At 46.1% G+C, this 27,767-nt stretch overlaps 9 protein-coding genes across 9 annotated transcripts; 4 read left to right on the top strand and 5 right to left on the bottom strand.

The window, feature by feature from the left end:
- Positions 1–982: 982 nt before the first annotated feature.
- Positions 983–2,351, top strand: M437DRAFT_63768 (uncharacterized protein; the record flags this gene model as incomplete). The annotated part of the gene is made up of 10 exons (XM_041024302.1): positions 983–1,005; positions 1,111–1,211; positions 1,307–1,332; positions 1,454–1,509; positions 1,633–1,662; positions 1,996–2,026; positions 2,070–2,114; positions 2,201–2,212; positions 2,276–2,308; positions 2,343–2,351. The coding sequence occupies 10 exons, from the start codon at positions 983–985 to the stop codon at positions 2,349–2,351; spliced, it is 366 nt and encodes a 121-aa protein (XP_040882143.1).
- Positions 2,352–7,680: 5,329 nt separating this feature from the next.
- M437DRAFT_42604 (uncharacterized protein) lies at positions 7,681–9,086 on the bottom strand (the record flags this gene model as incomplete). The annotated part of the gene is made up of 5 exons (XM_041020609.1): positions 7,681–8,188; positions 8,246–8,388; positions 8,444–8,671; positions 8,730–8,837; positions 8,907–9,086. 5 exons carry the CDS (start codon positions 9,084–9,086, stop codon positions 7,681–7,683), a joined length of 1,167 nt encoding a protein of 388 aa, XP_040882142.1.
- A 1,800-nt stretch (positions 9,087–10,886) lies between these two features.
- On the bottom strand, positions 10,887–11,518 carry M437DRAFT_73063 (NADH dehydrogenase, alpha subcomplex, subunit 8; the record flags this gene model as incomplete). The annotated part of the gene is made up of 4 exons (XM_041025963.1): positions 10,887–10,982; positions 11,043–11,175; positions 11,223–11,450; positions 11,499–11,518. The coding sequence occupies 4 exons, from the start codon at positions 11,516–11,518 to the stop codon at positions 10,887–10,889; spliced, it is 477 nt and encodes a 158-aa protein (XP_040882141.1).
- A 262-nt stretch (positions 11,519–11,780) lies between these two features.
- Positions 11,781–13,131, top strand: M437DRAFT_12625 (uncharacterized protein; the record flags this gene model as incomplete). Its single annotated transcript, XM_041018667.1, has 3 exons — positions 11,781–11,959; positions 12,158–12,992; positions 13,051–13,131. Coding segments are annotated over 3 exons (1,095 nt in total), but the record flags the coding sequence as incomplete, so codon positions are not given.
- A 927-nt stretch (positions 13,132–14,058) lies between these two features.
- On the top strand, positions 14,059–15,333 carry M437DRAFT_11197 (uncharacterized protein; the record flags this gene model as incomplete). The annotated part of the gene is made up of 2 exons (XM_041018599.1): positions 14,059–14,572; positions 14,624–15,333. Coding segments are annotated over 2 exons (1,224 nt in total), but the record flags the coding sequence as incomplete, so codon positions are not given.
- Positions 15,334–16,114: 781 nt separating this feature from the next.
- Positions 16,115–17,059, bottom strand: M437DRAFT_42263 (uncharacterized protein; the record flags this gene model as incomplete). Its single annotated transcript, XM_041020534.1, has 1 exon — positions 16,115–17,059. The coding sequence occupies one exon, from the start codon at positions 17,057–17,059 to the stop codon at positions 16,115–16,117; it is 945 nt and encodes a 314-aa protein (XP_040882138.1).
- A 5,826-nt stretch (positions 17,060–22,885) lies between these two features.
- M437DRAFT_9701 (uncharacterized protein) lies at positions 22,886–23,565 on the bottom strand (the record flags this gene model as incomplete). Its single annotated transcript, XM_041029105.1, has 2 exons — positions 22,886–23,478; positions 23,541–23,565. Coding segments are annotated over 2 exons (618 nt in total), but the record flags the coding sequence as incomplete, so codon positions are not given.
- Positions 23,566–24,187: 622 nt separating this feature from the next.
- On the top strand, positions 24,188–25,102 carry M437DRAFT_82089 (UDP-glucose 4-epimerase; the record flags this gene model as incomplete). The annotated part of the gene is made up of 1 exon (XM_041027683.1): positions 24,188–25,102. The coding sequence occupies one exon, from the start codon at positions 24,188–24,190 to the stop codon at positions 25,100–25,102; it is 915 nt and encodes a 304-aa protein (XP_040882136.1).
- Positions 25,103–25,334: 232 nt separating this feature from the next.
- Positions 25,335–27,362, bottom strand: M437DRAFT_42252 (uncharacterized protein; the record flags this gene model as incomplete). The annotated part of the gene is made up of 2 exons (XM_041020530.1): positions 25,335–27,121; positions 27,152–27,362. 2 exons carry the CDS (start codon positions 27,360–27,362, stop codon positions 25,335–25,337), a joined length of 1,998 nt encoding a protein of 665 aa, XP_040882135.1.
- Between the last annotated feature and the right edge of the window lie 405 nt (positions 27,363–27,767).

Here is a 27,767-nt window from a genome sequence, read left to right as displayed (position 1 = left end):
CTAACCTATGCTTTACTACGAACGCTTAGGATACTACGTTTACGTCTACCCCTCTATCTACTAATATCTTATACTATCTATTATGTTCTAGGGTCTTATACACTCCGGTAATTACGAGGGCCTATTAGGACTCGACTTGTTCTTCTAGCCTTAGTTAATCGGAGCTCTTCCTAAGGCCCTCCTATTTCCCGACTTTAGGGTTAGAGTAGTAGTTTCCTCGACTCGTCTTACGCTAGGGCCTAGCTTAGGGCAGTCTTAGATAAAGTAGTCTCTCGACCCGTAATAGTAATAGGCTCCGTACGTGCCGGAGGGTCTAGTAGCGGCCCTAGGCCTCTTTATTACTAGCCTCGGTATAGGCTTCGGAGCCGAGTTAAGCTTTACGGCGATACGGCGCTAAGCCTAAGTACTCGAGGAAGTTCTTAGGAACTTTAGGCCTCTAGGCGCATTAGTAGGTACGTCTACGTCGCGCTTACGTTACCCTCCTAGAGTACTCCTAGCGTTCTTAATCCTTTTATAACGTAAGATTAACGCCTCCCTATTACTAGGGACCTTAGTAGACTTGATAATAGTCTGTCGTAGGCTAGGACGTAGCTTAGCTAGTAAGTACTACATGCGCTACTACTTTATATATTAGTCTAGGAATTCTTTCTCGATATTCTCTAGTCTCGACGTAAAGTTGCCTATAGGTTCCGTACCCTATTAGGCATCTTTATATTCGCACATTAGTGTAAGCTAATGGTTAACTAGGTCCTAGACAGTGTTTATAATGAACCCCTTAAAGTCTTCCTAGGTCTTAGTTCTCTAGGCTTCTACGTCGAATTCCCGTATGCCCTTCTTTTCTACGTCGCTACGTAGGTAGTTTATCGCGTAGATAATCTTCTCCCTATCTATAGGGTATGTAGCCTCGTTATTATTAAAAGCTAGCCCTAGATAGTTTAAGAATAGGATAGCATTATCCATTTTCTTCCTAGTAAATAACAAGATGTCTAGCTACTTTCTTCGCACGTGCGAGGTAACGGCTATAATATAGGTAACCTCTAAGGGAGCGTAGATAGGCGTTTCTAGGCCGCCTAGGCTATCTATAGAAGGGTACGCTAACCCTACGCCTAGGGTACGCTCCTACTACTCCCCTTCGACTTCGTTTAACTATTCGCCTATATCGGATCTAGGTTACGTAGGAGTATGTCCTACGTCGCAAATGTTAGCGGTAGGTAAGTTAATACTCTAGTTCCTCGCCCTAAGGCAGATTAGCTCGGCGTAAGCTTCCTTAAACGCGATTGCTTTCTTAAGCTCCTCGAGTGTTTAGGGATCGTATCGGTATTAAGGTCGAGGGTAGGTTAGTAGTTCCGGCACTATCGATGTAGGGGGAATACCTACGCTAGGTGTAGATGTTACTATCGTCTCCCCTATATAAATAGGTGTCGCTTAAGTAGCTTCGCTACTAACTATCTAGTTTTCGGACTCTATAGGCTGCTACCTTAGTAGAACGATTAGAATTGTAAGAGTAAGGTATGTAGTAACGTATGAAGTTCTGCTAGTAATAGAGTTGCTAATGGTATAGACTAATCGTTACCCCGATTCCGGTATCTCTAATTCCTCGAGATATGCTAGTATGTACTAAGCTTCGCTTAGCTCGGCGACTCCTATTAGTCGCGCCCTCCGGTAATAGTACTACGGCTTAGAAAATAGAGAGTATCGCTTTCCCTCCTCCTTAGTTATAGAATAGTACAATATAAGTATAGAAACTTCCTCTATCCGTTATATAAACATACCTAAAATTAACCTTACTAGCGATAATAGTCCTACTCCTAAAGCTACTATAGTCTATATACCTACTTAATACCACTTTCTATAAAGAGACCGAAAGTAAATAACTATAGGTTTATAACGCCGTATAGAGAGTATATAAAGGATATTAAAGTAAGAAAAGTCTATATATAATGCTTATAGCCCTCTAATCTCTTTCTAGCTAGATTAGATACTATACTTTGCTAGTATAAAGGCTATTAGAAAGTCTAAAGAAAAGGTAGACAATGTAAAGACCCTAATCTCTCTATATATTATTATAGCTTCTAAAAAAGAAGGTAAAGTGCCTAAAGCCTAGTTATAGATTAGTAAGTCTCTCCTTCTAGATTACAAATTATTAAGCTATATAACTAATAACATAGCGTTTCTTACTATGGCTATTATAAACTAGTAGATTAAGACTAAGGTAGAACTTATTAGGACCCTTTAATTTATCTCTACTAAAGTAGTACTATAATAGTCTAAGTAGATAGAAGAAGGAGCTAAGGTCTACCTTACTATAGTATATGATCTAACTAAACCTACATAAATGCTAGGGCGACTAAGTCTTAAGTTAATTAAGCTTCTAATAACTTTCTTTAATCTTGTTACTAAGTAACTACTATTCTTAAAACTAAATAAGGTAGCACGCTAGTCTATCGCCCTTATAGTAGAAACGACTACCCCTTAATCGTACATACTAGAATAAGAGGCTAATAGAGAAAGCAATAGTAATCTACTAGTTACGCCTAAGGTACTAAAAAGGGAGAGGCCTTAAAAGGTAGTAGTAAAGCCTAAACCTTAGGAGATAAAGTAGAGCATTAAGAAGGAGCTAGAGAAGGATATAGAGGCTCTAGAGGTATCGTATAGCCTCTATGTTACTATAGTATAAAGCTAACCTTTATAGATACTATGCTATATTACATTAATAAAGGTACTAATACTACGACGAAGCCTTAACAACCTATCTAAAGGCCTATCTAACACCGAATCTAACTCTTATTATATATATAGCCGCTACCTTTCTAATAATAGAGACGTCGAGAGAGAGGTTAAGAAGCCTTAGCTAGAAAATTCTTATAAGAGCAAATAAGAGGATAGAGTAGAGGAGCTAGTAAATAAGGAGTAAGAGGAATTAGATAAGGATAGTAAGGAAATTCTATAATTACATTATATAGCTTAGTTCTAAAGTTATTTAGCAAATCTCTTTTATCTTAAAGAATTATTATGTAAGTTCTACTTACTAAGGGTATAACCCTAACTAAAATTTATATTATATATTCTTTTTATTCTTATATAATCTCTTTATAATACCTATATTCTACTTTAATTATATACTCTAATTCTATATATGCCATTAAAAATTATAAAGAAATAAGATAGAAAGTTAGAAGAATATTAAAAAGTTAATTAAGAAAATATATTTTAGATCTCTTATATTGTTTCTTTTAAAATTTATTAGCCTTCTTAATATATAGTATGTCCTATCTATATAATTCTTATATAAAGTAAGGTTATATATTTAGATAGTGATTATTAAGAGAAAAGCATAGAATTTAATTACTAGATTACACTTCTCTTAATTCTTTCTATAATTCCTTTTCTATCTTTAAGTAAAATAGAGAGTCTCTTAAAGCTCTAGGCTTAGCTTATAAGGCCTCTTTTACTTTTCTTTCTACTTTGACTTTAACTTAGACTACTTTAGCTCCTCCTAACTTAATACTCTATACTTATCTAGTTTCTTAATTATATAAGAAAGGCAACTATTTCCTCTAGTTATACAACTCTTATTCTTATTAGGCTCTTTAATTTTTATAGTCCTTATCTACTTGTTATAGCTTAGAGATTTATTATAGTAAAGAGCAAAGTTATCCTAGATATAGTTATTATAGGCATTATTAAAGTATCTATGCTAGATAATGCATTCCTATTTCTTTATATTAAATTATATAGGCGAACATAAGAATACTTTTACTTATACCTTAAAAGGACTATATAGTATACTATTCTTTAGACTCTTTTTACTACTATAGATAGTATATAAGCATTCTATATTACTACTATACTAAAGTAGTAAGTATTTTTCGATCTTATTATAGGTCCCTAGCTATACAAACTAAGTAGTAATAAGTAGTGCATTAATATGCGACTTACGCTATATAGGATAGAAGTCTTCTAGATTCTATACTATAATACGCTTAAGAAGCTTCTCCTTTTTCTTTAGCGTATGTAGTTTTTCTTACTCTTTACTTAGATAAGTAATATAGAGGAACTAGAGAATCGTATAGGTTAGCGCACTATAAAAGTACTAGGTATATATACTTACCTTGTCGCTAGTAATGTCCTAGTTCTTATCGACATTATTCTAGAGAGTGCTTATATTAAGTAGATATAGAGCTATTATAATGTATAGTTAATATATTATTAATATGTTATTAATGTATATAAAGAATGGTATAAAATATAAGCTACTACTTAAAGAGAAGAAAGAAGTAGTTATAGTGTTATTAATAATATAAGATTATAGGAAGAAGTAGGAGTTTATATAGCTAGCTAAAATGTAAGTAAGATTAGCTCCAAGTTATATAAAGTAAAAAAGTAGTTCTTACTAGAAGTAGAAGGTATTTATAAAGAAAATTAATAAAGAAATAGTAAGTAAGTAGGTATACCTTAGAAGTAATATAAGACTAGATATAAGATTAAGAAGGTATAGATAAAAGATAGAAGAGGCTATGTAAGAGCAGAATATGCATAGTGTATTATATAGCCTAGTAATATAGAGAGTAAGTAAAAGGAGCTAACTAGAAGAAGGTAAGGAGACTATTAAAGTTTAAAAATGGTAAATGTCTAAGAGTATAAATGTTCTTAAGCTAGGGCTATTTTACTATTTAAAACATGTATTATATAGCTTAGAAGTGTGCTTAGTAGTATATAACGAAAGCTAATATAACTCTATAACTCTTATTAAGGGTATAATAAGAAAACTAGAGTAGTAAGACTATTCTAGTTATCGGGTATAAGCTAGTAAGCGTAGATAGAGATATATAGACATAGCTTAGAAGTAGAAAGCTATCTAAGTAACTCTAATAGATTATTAGGTTTTATTATAGAAACCTTTCTTTCTAAAGCCTAGTTCTAAGGTTTCCCTAGTAGATATATATTATAGGCCTACTTTTACCCTAGTGTAGCAGATAATAATCGTATAGCTTAAGCACATAACTAGAATTATAGTTAGTATATAAAGAATTAAGATCTATCGTTATTATAAAAATTTATATATGTCTCTTAGGTAATAGACTGCCCTTTTCTTTCTTATAGTATAATACCTAGCTTTATATGCTACCTTAATATAAGAAGGTATTTAGAAGAGTATTGTCGCGTTAGGGATAGAAAAAGTTAGGTACTATAATCTAAAAGTATATAATAGTAGTATTAGTATTTAGAGGTAATAACTTTCTATAACTTTATATTTGCCTACCTATATAATGCGCTTTCTATTCCTATATATATAGTATCTATTACTTTAAAGAAGGAAAGATAATAAAGAATGCTAAGAAAAAAGGAGCAAAAAATTCTAAAATATTATAGAGAGTACTAAGTAAATTATTTTTAGGTATATTTGTCTTTATACTATTCTTATTATATTATACTTTCTAGATAACATAGTATTGCTACATATATTTAGAGTTAAGAGATTAAATTAAGATTTAGTAAAAAAAAAGTTATTATTAATAATAAGAAGGACTTTCCCTTTTTACTTATAGGTATTTCTTATAGGTATTATATAGCTTAAAACTCCTCCCTTTCTACTCTTTAAGCTCTCTTTAAACCTTTTATTACTTTTCTAATTACTTCTTTAACGACTTATGGCTATATCTCTAACTATACTTAACTATACTAGGTCTAGAGGGCTTCTTTAAAAGGTAGATAGGGCGACTATTTCCTCTAGTTATATAACTCTTATTCTCGCACTTCTCTTCCTTAGTAATTATAGCGTCTAGCTTTATAACGTTATTAATATTAAAGGTGTACTTAGTACTCTTATCTTACTAGCAGTAGTTATTATAGACATTATTAAAGTAGCCCTTTAGAACTATATAGAGCTATTACTTCCTATTAGATTATATAGGCATATATAAGAATACTCTTCCTCTTACCTTAAAAAGACCTTTACTAATAGTATTATTACGCATCTTTTCCTTATACTAATTATAGCTATCCTCCTCTCTCTTATTATTAGTACTATACTATTACTACTTACTACTAATTAGTTAGCTTTTTTTAATACTATCTAGCTTACCTACCTATACGAACTAAGAAGAGATAAGTAGCGCTTTAATATAGCATATATGCTAGAGATACTTTAGCATGCTTAATTAGTTATAGTAGTAGTAAAGAAGAACTACGTTTTTACTTAGTAGTGCTATTACCTCTTTCTAGGCATTATTAAGATAAAGACTAATAAGCTTAAGCTAAATCGTATAGGTTAGTAAGTCGTAGTACAGCCGGGTAATACTACTTACTTAGTTACCTCTAACGTTAATAAAGCTATCTTCGTCGATGTCTAAGCTATTACTATTAACTATACTAGCAGTATGCTTAATATATACGATTAGTATTATTAAGAATGTAGAAGAATAGAAGCGGCTTAAGTAGTAGTAAAAGAGAGATGTTATAGTAGTAGTTATATAGAGGTATAAGGTATAGAAGAAAAAGATTATATAGAAGAGAGAATAAACATAGTACCTTCCTAATTAAAGTAATAGTAGTTATATAGGCATACGGATTAGAGTAGCTACTAAAGTTGTTATTTACTACTTAGGTAAAATTAAGTAATAACTTAATAACTTATATAAGTTATATAATTTTAAAGGAAGTATAAAAAATAAGGAGAGAAAGTAAGAAGTAGTTTAAATGCTAGTTATATAGGCTAGCCTAGAGGTAGAAAGGAGGATAGAAAACTTAAAGCTTAAGAAAGGTAAAATAATTATATAGTAAAAATTATTTTAAGTGCTAGAGGTTCTAAGAGTAGGATAGAGGGCTTCTATAAAATAGGGAATGTACTATTAAGTAATATACTTTAAAGTAGAAGAAAAATTCTTATAATGTATGTACTATACTTTCTACTCTCTTAAAGGGTAATATAAAGAAACTATATAAGGATCGAGATTCTATATATTAGGCTACTAGAGATATTTAGAGATAATATTATATAGCTAAGCCTCTTAATTAAAAGAGTAGTGCTTAAGAAAATAAGGATATAAAAAAGTCTTTAGTCTTTAATCTCCTTTTTATCTATTATAGCTATTTCTTTCTACTTTTGCTTACCTAAACGATTAGATAATAATTATATAGCTTAAGTAATAATTTGTATATAATATTTAATAAGTAAGAAAGAAGATCTATTACTATAATATAAAACTTTGTCTAGCTCTCTAATTATTAAGTCTCTCTCTTTTCTAGCTTTATAACATACATTGTACATACATATAAATAGTTAAGTAAATAAAGAAAATGTTATGCCGGCTATTTATCGTGTCCGTGCGGAAGTTATGCACGCTAAATAATTTTGTCACACATTTAGCTATCGACCGCCGTAAATATCCTGAAAACCAGTTCTTAACTTCTTGCATTAGCCTGCAAGATCTAGATGGAGTCTCCGAGATCTCAAGGTCGGGACGTCCAGCCGAGATCGGATAAATGACTCGATAGCGTGCATTGGGAGTTTCATGAATCGTGGGCACAAAGAGCGCAAATGACAGCGGTCCATGACCTCAACAAGAAAAGGATAAATCACAAAGTGGAGTGGAAGTAGTATGAACAAACGAAACAAAAAAAAAAGTTGGTATCATAATATAGAAGAAAACATAACCAATCCCACTGCCAACTCATGGCTCATGGCGCAGCCTCAGAACTAACCTGAATCTCGACATCCTTGCGAATAATCGGTTCCTGGCTGTCACCACTAGAACTGCTCTTCGTCCTCCTGGGCACATTACCCTCACTAACACTATCCAACCCCGGTCCATAAATCTGGGCTTTGTAATTCGGCCGATCCGGTCTCAGCGGCTCGCGATCACAGGTTTCTATCCTCTGAAGACCAAACACTGCATCTCCTCTTTCTTCTTCGTGGCGGGATTTGGTCATTGTGGAGAGGTGGTATGTGGAGGTTGCGGTGCGAGAGGCGGCGGTGTTGTTGCGGACGTAGTAGGAGGATTCCCAGCCCATTGCTTTTTCGTAGCCGCGGATGAAGGAACGTAAAGTAGGAATCGTGGCGGCCATGAGGGCGTAGCCGAGTTCGATTTGTTGCCAGAGGAGGGAATAGACGGTTGCGATGCCTGGGTCGGAGGAGGAAGACCATTGGGAGACGTAGTAGACGTGGATGATTGCGAAGATGGCGACACTAGGGTTTGATGTCAGTAAGGTTTTGTAGAGTTTATGGGAGAAAGGGTATACATACACGAGGCGGAAACTAAATGCAAACACGACCGAGAGTTTGATTTCAGTGGTCATCTGAAGGGGCACCACGAGGATGATGGAGAGAAGGAAGATTGCGATTTCGAAGAGCGAGTCGAAAGTTGCTACGACGCTCCATCGAGTGATCTGTATGATATGGTTAGTCGTGTCGTTGACAGCTGATGCAAGAATCGTGACTGACCTGGCCGCTGCATCGGTCTTCAAGATCAAACTTGGTAGCTGCACTGCAGGAAATGCTCAGTCCCAGGATCGAGGCCAACATCCAGACCGCGACCGAGATCAGCAGACTATTACACAGGATTTTTGCAGTCCTGTTGTCTGTTGAGAAGAGACGCTTCATAAAGAAGATGACTGAACATTTTGTGAGGGCGTTGGAAATGAGGAAGAGGTCGATACTAGCAATAGCGGACTATACAACAATCAGTCAAAGATTATGGAACGAGAAAGGGTTGCTGTCAATAACATACCCTGGCTGCATTGAGTTGGTCCTTCTTTGACATGAGAGAGACTGCTTTCCCCAGCGCAAAGTGATCCAGCCCTACGAAAATAGCTGCATATTGACCTAGTGCAACGACCTAACAGCGTCGATCAGTACATGAAAGGCTTGCAGGATTTCCCGATCGCATGGGAAGGAATACACATACCGTAGCAGCGACAATGACCCAAAAGTCAAGTCCAAAAGTCCTTCGTTGGATGTGCCATCGCACGATAAGAGTGATGACCGAAAACAGCAAGCTCAAGATCGTCGCAACATATAGTATACCAGCACGGTCGTTTGTGGAAACGGGAGAAAAGGCGTAGAACCCATTAATGTAAGCTCCCATATCGCACAGAGGGGAGGTGCCCTTGCAAGGGCCCAAAGGATGGTTGACTCGGGGAGTCAGAAGACCAAGGATGTCAAGAAGACCAGTGTCAGAAGGAGTCTGGGTCCGAAAAAGTAGGGAACTCAAGAAAAGCAATAGCCGGGGCAGGCACCTATATTCATAATAAGATCATGCTCCAAGTGGTGTGTCTTGTAGATCCGCCCAGCGCGCCCAAAGTTCGCTAGAACGAACCGTTTGGATTTCAGCCTCCTCCCCTACCACAGTAGAGTACCACCCACTATTATCCAGCGTAACATGGCCCTAAAATCATAGAGCCACACCACGAGGTTATGGCTGTTGCTGCCGACGCCGGAAGGATGCGATCCCAGGTTTACTCAACCTAAAAACGATTTAAGACCCATCGACCGTTTCATATGACTGGGTGCTTGGACTCCTTGGTGATTTGCGAGAGGACTTGTTTTCCGGGTGCTGGTGCTTGGGCTTTGGCCGGCTGAACACGTCAACCGTCAGTCCACAAACGAATGGGGAAGGTTCTATGGAAAAAGTGTGTGTCCCTGGTGAACCTGGTGGGGTTTGGGCAGATTTTTGCGCAAGCCATTTGCACCGCCGAGCACCAGCGTCGACCGACCTACATTTTTGAATTTACCGCTAACCGGGAAGACGAAAGGGTTGAACCCGTCAACAGAGAGTCAGCAGCTTCCGTGTTCCAGCTTCCGAATTGCAACAATTGTGGCTTGAAGGATTGCATAACGCGAAATAGCCAGAATACCGACAAAGATAAGATCCGGCTCCTTCGCTCTGGCAGTTGTCATGGGCAGACCCAACAAGGAATCTTTCTACTGTGCTCTCAAGTCATGTTCCAGATCTGATAATCAAATACGTCCGTAGTGGCGCGCAAGTATTCGGATTCATTGCTGTTTCGGACAAAAGAGACGAGTCTTCGCTTCCTTCGCGCATAATAAGATCTTGGACTCATTAGTCGGGGCCGACCCATTCACTGATCAAGTGCAAGCGAGATTCCCTGAACAAAAACAAAAAAACTTCTCTAGCGATCTCGGCAAGACCAGCCCAAGATCGAAAGGTTAGCAAAGATTGTAAGCGTGAGCATTGATATGCAGAGTAAAGAAATCAAACACGACAGGGCTGAAGAACGGTGGAAATTTGTTTCGAGTATACGGTAAAATACATCATTGGTCGGGTGTCGGAAGTGAGGGCAGGGTCTTTTCATCTACTCGAACCTACTCTGTGACATGACCCCTACCTGCACTGTGTATATGACAAGGGGAAAATGCGCTCGTGCGGCTGAGGAAATCTTGCAGACACGCAATGCACCATCATCGAGTATCTATGCTCTAAGTATTCCAGACCGCTTTTTACTGGTCTCACGTGTTCTAGAAGAACACTGGGAAAGTGGCTGATATATCTGGTCAGGGTGACGATTGATAGACGATGAACAGCCTTTGAGTTTCTTTTCACCTTGATTGGATCTGCCGGTGTCTTGCTCATGCGTTTACTTCATCCCAAACACCAGGGCGTCTTGACCACCAATCACATCACGATCAATGCTGTCAGTACAACAACTTTCATATGCCTTTGTAATTACGAAAGTCAGAATCAAGGCCCAACATGCATCTGCAATATGAGAGAGTTTCAACAACATGTATTTGAAGCATTTATCTTGGAGTTTTGATATGAACAAGCAGGGCTTTGGGTGAGTACCAGCCTCAGGTAGGCATGATTTATTGGCGTTCGAAAGTGGATTTGGAATTGTGGTATCGTACGGATTTGAAAGGGAGCTCCTCAAGTCAAGGTCTTGTGGTGAGCGTATGTTTGTCTCTTGCGCTCGTGGACTGGAATCTCGTTTGCCGGGGTTCCGGGGATGGTCTTCTCCAACTTCTGTACAGCAACTAAGGTTAGTAACAGCAGAAGGTAGTCTCAAAGGATGGGATGCCGCACCAGGTTGTCAAAGACACACTTGTTGAGAGGTCTCTCGTATCTTCTGCACTGCCACAGCTGCTGGTTGTTGTTGTCCAAGCATGACCAGTGTTTTCTGAATTCCTCGAGGCAGTGCTTGTCAATGTCGCTCAGGCTGTTCTGGGTCAGAAGATGGATCATGACGGAGTCTGATTGACGTACACGCTGGCGGCGCATCTGGTGACCTTGCGACCCTCCTTCAAGCAGTCAAGCTCTCCCTTTCCGTTGGCCTCGGCCTTGCACATCATGTAGTCGTCATTGTATGTCTTGCATCTTGCGCCAATGAAGAAGGAGGCCGAGAGCAGAGGAGCGGAACTGGCACCAACTTCTTGGACCTTGGGGATGTCGTCGGGTAGAGGAGTGGTGTCGATCAGCGTGTGCTGGTTGAATCTGCGCGGTGGTCAGGTTTGAGCGGAGAGCGAGGAGCAAAATGCGGACCTTGGCTGGCGCGACGACATGGTGTAGGGAGTGCAATTGACGTGAGGCTGTCTCTTGACGCTGTATAGACCAGTGTGAAGCTGGAAGTCGACGGTCAGCGCTCGGACTGAGCCGATTGGCTGGACGGACACAGCAACCCGCGACGCCGAGTTGCGTCCTGCTCCAGCAAACAGAAAGCGCGTCCATCTTTGCTGAAAGCTCCAAGCTCCTTCTCCCTTGCATTCCTTACGCGCCTTCCCGAAACACACAGCCATGTCATTATTTGGCAATCTGGGCAACAATGCCCAGCAGCAGTCCTCTGGTACTTCGCTGTTCGGTAATGCAAACAACAATAACAATACTCAAACCTCGCAACCTGCACAAACAACCTCGCTGTTTGGCCAGGCCCAGCCCGCGCAATCAAATACCACTCCTTCTCTTTTCGGCGGCGCAGCACAGCAGAACCAACAGAACCAGCAACAGTCGTCAACTCCATCCCTTTTTGGCGGCGCTGCTGCTGCCCCTCAGCAGACTTCTACTCCCTCTCTTTTCGGCGCATCCGCTCAGCAACCTCAACAGCAACAACAGCAGCAGTCAGGAGGCATGTTCGGCTCTACTAACAACAATGCTCAGACCCAGCAAAATGCAAGTCTCTTCGGCAAGCCTGCTCAGCAGACGAGCAGTCTGTTCGCGCAACCAACCAACGAACAGAACCAGCAACAGCAGCCTGGCATGTTTGGAACCAACAACGCAAACTCTCTGAGCGCTTCCTTACTCAGTGCTTCCATGTCCGCCTTGCCCTCAGCTCTCTTGAACAAGCCTACAACTATCGGGTTCAATCAACAGTCTATGGCTCCTCCACGCGACAAGACCATTCCTCAGCAAATCGAGGCCATCTCTCAGAAATGGAATCCCGAAACTGCCGAATGCCTCATGCAACACTACTTCTATGTCCAAGTACCTCCGGAACAGACACCCTTTATTAGCATGCCACCAAACGCCGATGAACGCGAGTGGGAAAAAGCTTTGCGCAACAAGCCTACACCAGGATCTGTACCCGTCATCGCAAAAGGATTCGAAGCTCTGGGCACGCGTCTGAAGACACAAGTGGAAGCAGTCAAGCAATTGCAGATGCGCCTGCACGAGATGAACAACAGTCTGGGGGCTATGATGCAAAAGCACGAATTGGTGTTGAGTGTAAGAGCGGCAGAAGCAAAGAGAAAGCACATTGGTCTGAGTCAAAGATGTCTTGCGCTGGCAGTTCGCGCTCAAGTGCTCGCCAACAGAGGATTCGTGCTGGATGGGGCTGAGGAAGAGCTGAAAAAGAAGTTGGCAACTCTGGAGAAGGCGGTCTTTGACCCAGCCTTCTCAGGCAGAGAAGAAGAGATCTGGGCACGCATGGTGGCCATACGGGAAAGAACAAGATGGTTGCAGGAAGAGAGCGAGAAGCTTGGTCGTCAGGCAACTGGAGAGAATGGTGGACTGGATGAGCAGGTGATTGAGAAGACCAAGAAGGTAAGATTCTTCACAAATCAGATACTTGTTGGCGGATGAAAGCTAACATGTTTGACAGATCCTTCAAGATTACGACACACAGATCCAACACTTGCGCAAGGAGCTGGACCAGATCAAGAAGGAGTATGAGGAATGGGAGGCTGCCAGCAAGCCCAGCAAATAAGGGCGTGAGAAAAGTTGATGAATATGATACCACGTTTTGTTACATATATCTTCTTCCGGCATGTCTAGGTCTTGGATACGGCGGTCAAATTGGCGTGACTAGGAAAAGATGATGCTGTAGGCAAAGGATGGTAGTTTGGGTGACAAGATTCGACAACGACCATGTTCTGAGACGAATCGAACAAAAGAATTTATCGGTATCATTTTGTACAGTATGTTGTTACAAGTGTATCGTGACTAGTAGAGGGTGGTGGTTGCGGATTTAAACGAGCTTCTGGATGTACTCGACGGCGAAGGGCGCTAGAACAGTGTTAGACTGTGTTGGGCAAGAGTCGAAGAGGGGCCGTACAGAGGTAGAGAAGGACACAGGTGGCAATGGCCTGCTTGACGGTGACAGATGCGGTCTGCTCCTGGGCCTGGTTGTCTTTGGATTAGTATGCGCTTGATCGACTTGTGCGCGCGCGATGATGACGGGACATGCGTACCTCCATCTCAGCCTTGCTAGGGGGTTGCGGTGCTGTGAATCTGTCAGAATGGAGCATGAATACCCATGAAGGCTGAATGCTCACCGAACATTGTGAATATGTGAAGTGACTTGATGTGCTGGTTGTGCCTTGGGTTGATGGTTGCCAAACTTCTAATGAGAGTCTTTGCGGTAAAATCCGGAGAAGGCACGACGTCAACCTGAACGCTGAACGAAGGCGCGACTTGGACCAGCCAGTTCAGAACAAACCGACAATCACAACCAGCACAACAACTTCTATCTTCACACAATCACCCGCATCCGATTCAAACTCTCCATCTCACATCACACTTGGATCACGTAGACATCAGATAAAACATCGCCAATATGGAAGATCTTCCAGGCGCAGACTCTCCTCCCGTCAACGATGTTGGTCATGAGCCTGCTGGCAACGACGACCCCCAAGATCCCCTTCGCCCTGAAATTGAAGAAGAAGACGCCGCTCGCACACCCCCGATCGCTGATCCCCAGCTAGACACCGAGGTCGCTGAAGATGACGAGAACCCACAACTGTCAATGCCTGGAGCTGCTGACAACGATGACAATGACGCCGACTCGGACGCTCTGAGTGATGTCGACGAAGCCCAGTTCCAGGATTTCGACCCAAATGCCATCGCCATCGAGGAGCGCCCGAGAGTTGTTGATGCCAGTGGTGTAGCCCTACTTGGAAAGCACAAGCGCAAGCGTGATGATGCTGATGGAGAAGGCAAGAAGAAGCGCAAAGAAGGCCGTCGTGAGAAGCCAAAGCGAAGCAAGCGCACCGGCGACGAGGGTCAAGACTTTGAAGGCGATGAGGATGGTGAAAGACGCAGCAGAAAATCAAAGGCTCCTGGCGAGAAGCGCAAGAAGAGAACACCTAGTCCCGAGGACGACTCGAATCTGACACCAGAAGAGAGTGAGTATTGCTGAAGGTCAAGGGTCGATCACTATACTAATATATGCTTAGGACGCAGAAAGGAGTTCTCTCGCAAGCTAGACGAGGCTCTCAAGAAGCCAAAGACGAACAACAGACGCAAGGCTGGCATCGATCTAGAGCAGATGGCCGATAGCGAACTTGAAGAGATGCGTCGTCGTATGGCCGAAGCAGCTCAAGCCGACACACAAGCGCGCGACGAAGGAAAGCCTGCTATGCACAAGCTTAAACTCCTCCCAGAGGTTGTCGCCCTGTTGAACCGCAACACGCTGCAAAACGCCCTCGTAGATCCCGATATCAACCTTCTCGAGTCGGTCCGTTTCTTCCTCGAGCCGCTAAATGATGGCTCCCTGCCTGCCTACAACATCCAGCGCGAGCTATTTGCCTGTCTAGCAAAGCTGCCCATCTCAAAAGACGCTCTCGTCGCCTCTGGCATCGGCAAAGTCACCCACTTCTACACTCGCAGCACCAAGGCCGAACCGGGCATCAGACGTCAAGCTGAAAAACTAGTCGGCGAATGGACACGTCCCATCCTCAAGCGCACCGACGACTTCCGCAAGCGCGAGTACGTAGAGGCAACCTACGACCCTAGTCAACAACCCGTTCGCAGCACACAATCCGAGCACAAAGCCGCTCGTGCTGCTGCTGCCAGAAAAGCCGCTCTGGCATACCCTACCACGACTAACCGTGCTCGTGTCGATGGCGGTCTTGGTACCTACACCATTGTGCCCAAAAGCGATCTCTCCAGAGCTCAACCTGGCGTTCGTCGTTTGGGTGCTGCTGGAGATGAACTTACTCGTAAGTTGCAGGCACGTGCCAAGAACCAGAGAAGATAAGAGAGCGATGAGATATTTCTACCAAGCGAAGCAAAGCAGAGCAGAGCAAGAAACATGGCATGGAAAATCATAGGGAAGGTCATGATATCAGATTGGGACACAAAGGCGTTTATTCAACTTTCCTTTCTCACCCTTAGGCATTGGACGATTGGCTTTGTATCGAATCGGCCTTTCCATCTTCTTTAAAAAGGCCTGTCCACAGGCGCACGAGCAATAAGAACATTACTTCCACCTTGTCAATCCGTGAAGTCCACAACATGACCAACGAAAATTCGGCTGCTCATGCGCATCACGAAGTTGACAAGATGCTGTATTCGATACTGGGAGATCACAAGGTGGAATACTGAATCACGAAGAGGAAATAAATCTCATTCGAGGAGAAGGGGGTTATTTGGGTATCTTTGAAAACCCCACCTCTCACTCTCCTTCCTTCTAGAATGACAACAAACACCTCTCTAACCCACGTCCCGTGTATTCGTGCCCGTCCTCCTGAGGACCAAAGTTTGACAAAGGAAAAAATCTGAGAGAAGAGGATCTCAAAGTGTAGACAAAGGAAAAGAAAAGTCATGCGAGAAGCCATGTCCGGCATGTGTGAGTAAAATGTGAAGACGAAAGACAAGAAGAGGGGGGGAAAAGGAAAGGAAAGAAGAAAAGGAAAAGAAAAGAAAAGAAAAAAGCCACCACATCTCTATCCCAAAGAAACAAACGCAGGATTATCACCCTGTCGTACCAAAATCTCCCCTTGACCCAACTCTTCCCTAGCTCTATCATTCATCGTGCCGGAGTTCAAGAAATCATTGTTGGAAATATTGCTCGTCGGCGAATTGCTTCCCATACCCCCAAACGGATTATTCGAGGAGGGCGAAGAAGAAGCATTAATAGCCGCAGCACGTTTCTTTTCCTCTTCCTGCCACGTCGCAGCCGTGGAAGCAAATTTAATGGACCCAAGAATCATGAGAACGCAAGCTAGTAATGCCACTCCAGCGCGTTTGGTGATTATCCAACGCACGCCTTCGACATCAGACCTCGAGTCCGAATTCAACAGGACGGTGATCCTATAATTCAATTCTTGGATCTTGCGCTCGATATCGCGTTGTTCGTTTTGCACACTCATTTTTCTGTCGTCGAACATGCCTTTGAGCTCGTCTTTCATGTTTCCGCTGTCTTGGGACATGCGTTGGCTGAGGATGTCGACTTCATGTTCCAAGCGGGTGCGTTCTGTACGCGCTCTTTCGGCTTCTGCGCGGCGTTTTGTCATGATTTCTGTGTGCAGTTCGGAGCAGGCGGCGCGGAAGAGGTACGCTTCGTTTTCGACGTTGCTTTTGCTGACGAGTGCATTTCGTGCTAGGTCGATGTTTTCGGAAAGGATTGTGCGGGTGGCTTTCATGATTGTTATTGCTTGGGCGTTGCTCCATCCGCCTTCTTCGAGGCGCTTTACCAGGCCATAAGTGTCGAAGTGGTGCACGTAGTCGGGTGCATCGATGTGAGGTGGACGTGGCCGTTGTGCGGCTTCTTCCTCGATCTGCTTGCGGATTTTTTGGAGGTCGGTGAGGGGTTCTTGTTGGTCTTTTGATGACGGTGGAGAGGAGGAGGATGTGGAAGAAGCAGAGCGTGTAGAGTCGCTAGATGGCATATTCAAGACGGTGTCTAGCGCATTCGTATGAGGCATCCGAGGCGCAGGCGTAGGAGGCCCCGGCGGTTGTGATTCAGAAGCATCCAAGACGGGCGATTCAGGCAAGCGTGATGCACGTAGAGGCTTCTCGCCCGGCGACAGACCATAGTCATTATCCTTGGGTGTTGCGGTATCGATGTCTTTCTTGGTGGGTTGCGGCAAGGCTTTGGCATCGGTAGGAGCGACTTGACCAGGGAGAACGGCGGCAATGCCCTTTGTTCCAGCTAGATATGGCGGAGGCTCGTTTGCTTTGCCATAGCGGATGGGTTTCGTGGCCGTCTGACTCCTCTTGGAGGCGGTGCGGAAGACCTGGCGGCCGGTTCTGGACACCTCACGTGCGAAAGGTGTTTTGCCCACGGGCGTAAACAGAAACGGGTAAAGGAATGTGAGACGCGGTGTCGACATTGTGGGCGGCGACGACTACGACGGTGGTTGGAGTCAAGGAGACGAGGTTGAGCAATCGCGACGACCCAGGTGTAGATGCTGTCACAAGCCAGGCACAAGCCACTTTGTTTTGGTGGGGGCTCGGAGGGCGTTGCTGTCCGACGCGGCGACCGCCCGCCAACGTTAACTGACCCTGACCACGCTTTGTCCAAGACCCTGCGTTAGACACTCCCCGTTGACCCGACCAGACGCACTTGACACAGGGGCGACCATCTGGCAGAATCCATCGTCTTTATCCATTAATCGAGGCCGGCCTATTCTACTGTACATACACTACGCAGCCATTCATAATCCTCCTGCCATCCACCTCGCTAGATTCCAGTTAAGTTTGTCAACTTTCTACCTTGACAAGTAATCGACAGCCTATGCTTTGGTGTTAGCCCTTATCTTGTAACCGCATATATTATCAGGAGAACATACCCTATCAATATCATAGTCGTGTTTTTCCAGTGCCGCAAGAGCCTTGTCACGCTGATATCCCATACCCGTAAGTCTTTTGAGGATTGGATCATCGTGCTCGGTTCCCATACTGATTGCGCGGCCCAATGGTGGCATCGATGTCTGTGCACTTGACGCCTTGGGGGTTGAGGCACCGTCATTGGCCCTGCTAGTGGAGCCAAAGTTGGGAGTGGGCTCTACTTGAGGTGCTGGCGTGTCGAGACCAGAGAAAATGGCATCCCAGTCGTGGGGCTGCTGTGCTTGAGGTGCATGTGTTCCCCCGAAGGGAATGCTGATTGGGGTTGGCTGCGCTGCGCCAGTGTTGGACTCGAAGTCAGAGAACCCGTTGGGTGCAGTCCTCGTTACTGGTGTCTCTTGAGGGGACGAAATGGTGTGGATGGTTGACTGTGCTGGCGAGTCGAAGTTTGCGTCAAACTCGTCAGTATTCTGGTGGTGAGGGAAGCCAAACTCGAATCCTTCACCACTAGCTTCCTTGGCCTCGGCGAGATCATCAAAGTCGTCAAAGTCATCATCGAATGCATCCTTGGTAGACTCTTGAGGAGCGACGGGGGCTGCGTGTTGAGTAACATCGCCAACATTGGCAAAGGAAGTGGCGCCCATGTCGGTGACATTGCTCATGGGTCGAGAGTGAGCATCGTGAAAGTGATCCGATCCGGCCGTGCTAGTCATTGGAGTCTGAGGCTGTTGCTCCTGAGGAACTGAATGTGGCACAGAAGACTGTGTTGGATCCTCACGAGCAGGCAGCAAGCCAGTAAACTCGGGAGGGAAGCTGTTCGAGCCACTACGGTGTTGTCCTTCCTGAGCTGCCTCATACGAAGGTGGCGATGTTTGTGCTGTGATGGGTGGGAGCTCGGACACGTTGGCGGCCGATTGTGCTCCAACAGCACTTGGACGACTTGCTTCAGCTGGGGCGATTTCACGATGCTCAGCAGAAGGCACCTCAGTTGTGGTGGTGGTTGCCTGAGGCTCAGATGATCCAAAGTCATCACCAAATCCACGCTCGCTTTCGCTATCATCATCACTGCTCGAATCCTCACGCTCCAGACTTTGAATAGGAGGGAATTCGGAGTTCGCGTAGCTTTGAGGTGCATGATTGACCTCCTTAGATACTGGTGCAGGTGCGAAAGGATCACGAGCAGCATTGTGGTCGCCATTCTGCTGTTGACCTTCTCCGAACCCAGCGAATGCAGAGTCAAAGTCGTGTGCAGGGGCCTTTCCGGACTGACCAGTGGTCTGAGTCTCCATAGGTGTCTCGGGGAAGGCGCCAGGAATCTCTTCCTCTAATTGCTCAGGTAGGTCTCTGGATACACTGTCGTGAGGTTCATCGTGACTTTGAGACTGGATGGCGGGTCCAGATGTCTGAGCAGGAGGGGTAGCAACGTCCTCACCGCCCCAGGGGTTTGAGTGGAAAGAGTTGGTGGGTGCAGCATCCCAGGGAGAGGCGACACTAGCAGCATCTTGCTCACCCATTCTACTAGCAGGTGGGGCTGCACGGTTGGATGAGGCAACAGACTCGTCTCTAGTCAGAGGCTGGCGCATAGGCAGAATGTTGGGCGTGAACTGTCTGGACTCTGGAGGAGGCGGAGGAGGCTCATCATGAGTGGTAGCAGACAACGTAGGAGATGCAGGAGTCATGCGACCATCAGACGAAACCGAGTTACCAGAGGGTTCAGATCTGAAAGACGTGACGGGTGGCGTGTGTGTTCCAGCCTGCTGTTGAGCGGTCGAAGGACCGAACAATGCGTCAAAAGCACTAGGGCTAGGCGCACTCGACAAGAAACCTCCAGGTGAAAGGGTGCCCTCTTCTCTGGGGGCGGTGGCCTTTCTGAAGAATGGGTTAGTGTTTGAGGGTGCAGGGCTGACAACGGTGGAAGGAGGCTGAGGTGAGACAACAGCTCGGGAGCGCTCTTCTTGCGCTGCTTGTCTGGCACGCTCCTCTTGCGCTGCTTGCTCCCGCATCTGCTGCTCATGCTCCTCAGCAGCCTTCTTCAGATCGCTCATCTCAGTCTGCATCTTCTCATGCTCGCCCTCATTGGTTGCGAGCTGCTTCTTGTTAATTGCAACCATACCCTTCTGCTGGCGAGCATCAGATCTCATCTTATCAAGCTGTGGCTTAAGTTGAGCAATCTCGGCGTTCATCTGCGAGATACGCTGCTTGAGACTGGCATTTTCCTGCTGATCTGCTGAAAGAGCCTGGGCCACTTGCTGATGTTGGTTCTGTAAATCTTGATAAGTACCCTCAATCATAGCAAACTCCTGTTGTAGTTTCTTGGTCTCATTTTTTGAGTTGGCGAGTTGTTCTTCCAATGACTTAACAGTTCGCACTTCCTGCTCGTACTGAGTACGGAACTGAGCCAGACGCTGCTCAAGCTCGCGCTTCTGCGCAGTCGAGGCTGCAAGATCGCGCTCGTTTGTGGTCTTCTTGGTCTGAACATCCTGCATCTGAGTTCTAAGGTTGCCGAGCTGGTTTGACATGTTCGCCAGCTCAGTCGTATCTTCTGTAATGTTCTTGGTCTCTTCGTCATTAGCGTCACCAAGAAGATCATCCATAGCTGAAGGAGGCTGAACACTTCTAGCAGTCGTGTTTGGGGCACTGCTAGGAGCATTGCTGCTTCCAGTGTTCTGCGCTGCCAAGGTAGCGCCGAATGCCGAAGTTGGGATAAAAGGTTTGAATACAGATGAAGGGCCGCCAGTTTGCTGAGGAGTGAAATTTCTTGGGGGAGAGTTTGGTGGAGGAGAAGAAGGCTTGCTGCCACCAGCAAATGGATCAGCGCCGAAAGCGCTGCCAGTGTTTTGCGCTGAGACAGGAGCCATAGGCTGTTGGGAAGGGATCTGAGGCATAGGTTCATCCAATCCAAACAAGTCCTCAGTGGCCGACTTGGGGAGTTGAGATGAGTTATTCGCATTGTCAAAGGCCGGAGCAGTTGTCTGAGGAGCCGGACGGGGCTGATTGCGCATGCTCGGAGGAACAAGCGCCGGAGGGAGGAAAGCAGGCAGAGGAGCACCGCTGCGTTGTTGGCGAATGAGATACATGGCGACAGCAAACTCGTCACGGTTCAATTGTCCCTCGGAGTTTATATCGGCAAGATCCCAAATAGAGGCAAGGGTATCCTCAGGTAAACCAGAGTCGCTGAAGAATTTGACAGCCTGCTCTCCACTGAGATAGCCGTTGTTGGCTGTGTCGATGCTCGAGAAGAACTGATCGTACTTGGCCTTCTCGGGAGGAGCGATCAACCAAGTGGGACCTGTAGTTTGCGCGGCCACAGCGGGTGGGGGACCAAACGCAGCTCTTGCAAGGGGGCTCTGGGCACGAGCCTGAGGGCCAGTGAACTGACGAGGAATGGCGGATGGGCCTGCAGGAGGCACAGATGAACGGCCAGTAGGGTTGGGACGACGAGCGGCGGCTTCAAAGAGAGCTGGAGGTAGGACGTTGGGAAAACCAGCCAATGCGCGACTCTTGTAGCAAGTAATCAAGTGCATCGCGATGCAGAACTCGGTCTTGTCGAGGGAACCCTTTCCTTCGCGGTCGGCCAGTTGCCAGATGCGTCCCAGTGTCTCGTTGGGGAGACCTGCTCTTTCAAAAATGGCCTTTGCTTGTTCGCCTAACGGATGTCAGAAGATGTGATTTACAAGGCTTCTTATGAGACTTACCTGACAGGTAACCACCGCCGGCCGACTGATCGTATAGATTGGCATATTGTGTCAACTTTTCAGGATTGAGCGGAGGTATCCTGATACCAGTGCCTTGTGCTTGGATTGGAGCAGCGGGAGCGGCGGATGCGATGGGAGCAGGAGGAGGTGGGGGCATGCCCTCGAACTTGGGCAGCGGACCAGCTGAAGCAAGTGTCAGTACTGTGGACATGGAAAAGAGTGTCGGATGTTTCAAGACATACGTCGGAAGGCCAGTTCAGCAGTGGGTTCGCGACCAGCCTGATAGTGGCCGATAAGACGAAGAGCTACGCTGAAGCCAGGCTTGGTGAGGAGACCACGATTCTCATGGTCGGCAATCTGCCAGATCTGCCATGGCGGGTCAGATACGTTCAAGTCGCAATGGTTTGGGATCTCGACGTACTTCGCCCAGGACATTGGGAGCAACCTTTGTCTTCTCAAAGAAGCGCACAGCGATCTCGCCTGTCACGACTCCCAATCGCTCGGTATCAGCTTGCTGGAACAGCTGGCCGTAGTAGCGTTTCTCGTCGGCCGATAGGTTGAGGTTGTTTTGATCTAGCTCCACGTCAGTCCAGGTGATTTTGGCAAGCAAGAGCTATATCAGACTCACTAAAGTGGTCAGCCATTATGCCGTAGTTGGTGCCCTTAGCCTCATGCGGTTATGCTAAGGGGTATGACGTGGTCTTGTCGATGTGCGAACTGTGGCCGGAGGCAGTATTAGGGGGTCCAGTATACGCGCGACCAGCGATGCAGAACAACGAGATAAGTAGAATAAGAAAGTGCACAAGAGGTGGACTGTTAAACAGAGAACGGCCACGGATCTGGCGGAGTAGACGGCATGGCCATGTTCCAGCTGCATGGCGGCTTGAGCTAGGACCAGCCGATGCCATCACTGGGGGGCTTGCAACTTGCGCCCAAGCTAAAACTCTCTGTACGACCGCCAGTCCATCGTAATTTCGACTCTTGATCACCACTCTATTCAAAGCATTCTAGAATTGCACAATCTGCTTGAAATGGTAATTGTACATAACTCGTCAGAGTAGCCATGAATTTATTTGTACACAAAATGTTTGATGCTTCGAGTTGAGATATCCTGCCTGCCCCAGCCACCAGAACGCCGTTGCCTGTTCGCCCAGATACCCGTATGTCCAAGAAATGCTTCCAACTTCACTCTCGCTTACGCCGACCTTGGAACGTCCTTCTGATCTGACTGTTTTTGCACCACGCGAGGCTGGGAACATGTTCTTCTCGGTGTCCATTGACCTTGCCGAGTAGCCAGTCCGTCACGCTGACCACTCTGTTGGTGCGTTCTGAGCCAGATCCTTCGTCCGCGTGTTCGATCGTGTGTTTGACAATTCGACCTTCTTCGTCGAACTCAAAGATGAAGAGACCACAGAACTCCTCGTCGTCTCTTGCCTTGCCGCCGAGGACGTCGGTGATTCTTTCCACTTGCTCATTGGCCCCAATGCCACGATATATACCAGCAGAGTTCTTCTTTCTAGCCTTTCCACATGTTTTCCACTTGACTATGAGCTTCTCATCACGGAATGCCGAGCTCGCATTATTGCCGCCGTGTCGAACCATACGTTCCGAGATCACTGTGAGCTTGACATTGCCTACCACAGGTACTCGTCCCCAAGCAACAGGTGCCGTCCATAGAGCAGCGAGGTAGGCAATTCTTCCAGAGACAGTCGGAAGATGTGGGTGTGTCGAGGGAAATAGATGGAGTGAGATCTGCGGCGAGAGTATCTCTTGTGGCAGCGGCGACGCAAGCAGGCTAGGGAGGCGTTCGTGGAGTATACGGACAGCTGTCGCAATACACTGTTAGCCCATGTCTAAAATAGGGACGAACAACTGAGAAAGTACATACTCTTGCCTAGCTTCACAGTGCGTTCATCCGGTGGCTTATGATCGCTCTCAGCAGCGCTGTCTGACAGCGAGTATGGCGCAGAACTACTGAACCAGACATTGTTCACAACGGTCTTAGACGGAGCTGGTGTGTTGGTGGCAGGATGGGTATCAAGCTTGCTGTGACAGAGAGCGGCCGCTGTAGGAGCAGCCGTCACTGAGACAGCGGCAGCGGCGGCATTGCGAGTGGGAGTGCGCACGAGACGATTTGCTAGCGACGGGCGCATTGGCCAGACTGTCATGTATCTTCAAGAGCGTCCAACATGGATTGAATGCAGTAGGGTTGTTGTGTAGGAATGCTGCTCAAGAGTTGGACAGCGAAAGCACTGATGATCTTCCTTGTTCCCCACCATGCACATCCATGGACCAGGTGCAACCTCCAGAAAAAAGAAGCTTCGATGCTGTTCACTGCACGGTCTTCCTTCCGCACAATGACGTGTATCCTTCCACGATCTTCACCTTTGCATTTGACCTGTTCCACCCGCGAAAGGCTGTCTATTCAGGCTATTGTAGAGTAGGTACAGTATATAGCAGGCACGGCACTTGACTTGTTTTTGACTCCTTTTTCGTCTCCCACTTTTTCTCAGAACCGTATCGATCACCATCATCATGTCTTCGGGAAAACGCATTGTATTCACTGGTGGTTCTGGTAAGGCTGGCAGACATGCCATCCCAGAGCTCATCAAGAAGGGCCACAAGGTCCTCAATCTGGACTTGGTCGATTTCCCTGGGACTGAGCACAACGTCTTTACACTCAAGACCGATCTCACCGACAGCGGTCAAGTCTACAACGCCCTCACCACCCACTACAACTTTGCTGGTTACGACGAGCCACAAGTGCCTCAGCCCCCAGATGTGGTTATCCACTTTGCAGCTTATGCACGCAACATGCTGGTTCCAGACAACGAGTGCTTCAGAGGCAATGTAACAGCAACCTACAATGTCATCGAAGCTGCCTGCAAACTCGGTGTCCCCAAGATTATCATCGCGAGCTCCGAGACTACCTATGGAGTCTGCTTTTCTCAAGGTGACACCGACTACCACTCTTTCCCATTGGAGGAAGATTACGATGTTGACCCAATGGACACTTACGCGCTCACTAAGATCGTCGGGGAGAAGACGGCAAGAACATTCTCTCGCCGCTTCAACAACCGCGACATCTATGTCCTTCGCATTGGCAACGTGATCGAGCCCCACGAGTACGAAAGGGACTTCCCTAACATCGTCGGTAAACCAGAGACCAGAAAGCGTAATGCATGGTCCTACATTGATGCCCGCGACCTGGGTCAGATTTGCGATTTGTGCATCAAAAAGGATGGCTTGGGCTTTGAGATTTTCAATGCCACTAACGATACTATAACAACTACGGTGCCGACTGAGGAGTACTTGAAGAAGGTGTGCCCAAACACACCTTTCACTCGCAAGATGGGCGAGTTTGAGGCGCCCTTGAGTAATCGTAAGATCAGAGAGGTTCTGGGCTTCAAGGAAGAACACAACTGGCGTCAATACTACAAGGCCGAGTAATGACTGGAATTCATAACGAGTCACGATAATTGAGAAAAATGTCTTCTTTTTGATCGTTGTATGCGCCACTATAGTGCACCTGTCTTGGTCCTCTTTTCTACTTGCACGCTGTCACAACAAGCACACCCGATCATTTCCGGTTTCTGCAGTCCAGCCGCAAACTATGCTATACCTCATCAACCCTCAGCAGTCATGTTGACTCAATTCATGCTTCGTCTTCTTCATCTTCTCACTAATCCTCTTCATCCTCATCATCGAGGCTCGGCGCATAAGGCACTCTGCCGCCCACAGCAGCAACCTCATCCTCATCATCAGACCTCACCATCCCCATCTCCACCTCATCATCCGTCATCCCCATCATCTCCGCGATCAACTCTCGGTCCTCTGCATCTTGTCTCGCTTCCATGGCTTGGGATTGCTCCCACTCTACGAGTTCTTCTTCGCTGAGTCCTGCTGGTGGTCTTCCAACTTCACGAAGCTCAAATCCTGCATCCTCGTCTTCGTCTTCATCATCGGAGGTTTCGTCGTGCGTGTTGGTTAGTAGAGCCATTAGTTGCAAAAGACCTGCTTGCATTGCTGCACCGCGTGTGGGAGGTGCTGGCATTGTTCTGCCGCTGCCATCCCGGGGAGTGTCATCGTATCTCTCTGAGCCTTCAACATAGGAGAGCTCTTTTCCTGGACGAGATAGATCTGGCGCTAGACTCAGTATTCTAATCGCTTTTGTGGGAAAGGCGCGAGTGCGCTCCGCATGATCATCGTTGGAATCTCGTCGCTGTCGGGGACTGCGGAACCCGAGTGTTGTGTAGGTGTGCATGATACAATCATCATAGATACCCATGAAACTCACAGGCACAGCGAGTTGTGGTGCCGAGCTGATTGGTGTAGCCCAAATAGGCCTTTGAGCTTCTCCTGTCGCAGGAAGCTGTCCAAAATCAGGTAGTGTGAAGACATAAATGCTGTCGATGATTTCAAACAGACAGCGTCCATTCTTTATGCTTAGCCAGCCTCCGAGTTCGAAAGTTGAGCCGTCACCTTCGGTATGTAGTATTGCTGTTGTTTCTTTGAAGCGTGCGGGTTCAGCTAGAGCACCCATGAAATCTGTACAGACAAAGACCCGGCCACCGCGAGAAACACCACACATGTAGTTTCCTGAGATGATACCAGAGCCCCACTCGTCGTTCTCGATTGCTAGTGGGCTTCGCGGTACTGGATGAGGGCCATTGTACAGTTTTAGTGGTGCAAGGCGATCTTTGCGTGGGTTCTGGGGTGGGTTTACAGACGCTGTGGGACCGTGGTTTGTTGCGCCCATGGTGAGATTTGGTTGAGGAGGCGGATGAGCGATGTGGTAGATGTTTTGGCAGTCTTTGGGGTCGAATTTTCCTAGCATCTCGCCAGTGGTCTTGGAGCACACATGGTAACCTCGTTGTCCCATGCTGTAGCATACTGTGTCTTCGCCCTGATCTAGATGACCCACGGCCTCGTTCTCGATGTCCAGGACCCTTTGTCGTTGTGGTGGATGTACAGAGAGGTCCCAGACAAAGCCTTTACCCTCGGAAGAAACAACACACAGTGTTTCCTTGTCGTTAAATCTCGAGAGCTGGAACCCTCTGGTTTCACAATCGTGTTCGAGAAGACCCACACGGTGGAAGGTTCCTCTCTCAACCTCATCGGCTTTCCAGACCTCGATTGCATTGCCAAAACGATCCCAACATGCAGTCCCGCTTTCTTGGTCATATTCGAGATGCGCACACATACGGACGTCTTCTCTTCTCAATCTCCATAGCATACGTCCATCATCCATGTCAGTGACACAAACACCCCCAGACTGCGACGTCGAAACGATAAACCTCCGCTTGAAGTCAGGCTTGAATCGCCACACCGGGTCATAGCCAACCTGCACCACACTTTCCCTCACCACTGGCCTCTTGCTATTCCAGTTCTTCTCCAGCAGCATCAGTCTTTTGCAAAAGTCCTTCCAGTTCTCGACACCATGAAAGTATTGCACAAAACTCCTGTCTGCTTGAGGTTGTCCGAATGCTTTGACATCACGACCGAGTTCTGTGACTTCACGATCGCTTCTGGGGTGTTTGTTGTATAGTTGCTGAGCTTGTGATGCGTATATCGCATCTTGATGTGTGGTATCCAGGAACCCGTGCCATGCTTTTGTAGTCGAATTTAGAGCTGCAATGCCAGAGAGTGGTGTGAATTCGATGCAGCGGAGAATAATCTCGGCTGGTAGTACTTGTAATGGATCCGGCATCTTTTTCTGATTGAATGTGCGTTTGTCAAAAATTGTTGTTGGTTTGAGCGACAAGTGTTTCCACTATTTCTTGAACCCTCGAGAGACGTCATGTGGATCGGTACGAAGACCCTGAATTTGGCCGACGTCGCATCATCCTTGGGAGAGTGGACATTCAGGGTTTTGCAATACACCAGCTTTTCTTTGTTAGATTGTGACTGGGTAAAGTAACACAACCTGAATGACTAGACAACAGGTGGGAGACGTACAGCTATTCAGAAGCACTTCGTTGTAAGTTTGTTATATATCGTGGACTCCACGTCATCCGCGTCTATGTCGAATCCGCGCTTTTTCCACACTGGAGTATCCGATATCAGAGGGTGTCCATACTCCTTGTACGACACTGTATGATTCCTTGCGTTGTGA

Source organism: Aureobasidium melanogenum, assembly GCF_000721775.1.
Source record: "Aureobasidium melanogenum CBS 110374 unplaced genomic scaffold scaffold_4, whole genome shotgun sequence".
Taxonomy (NCBI): domain Eukaryota; kingdom Fungi; phylum Ascomycota; class Dothideomycetes; order Dothideales; family Saccotheciaceae; genus Aureobasidium; species Aureobasidium melanogenum.
This window is presented reverse-complemented; position numbering and strand designations above follow the sequence as displayed.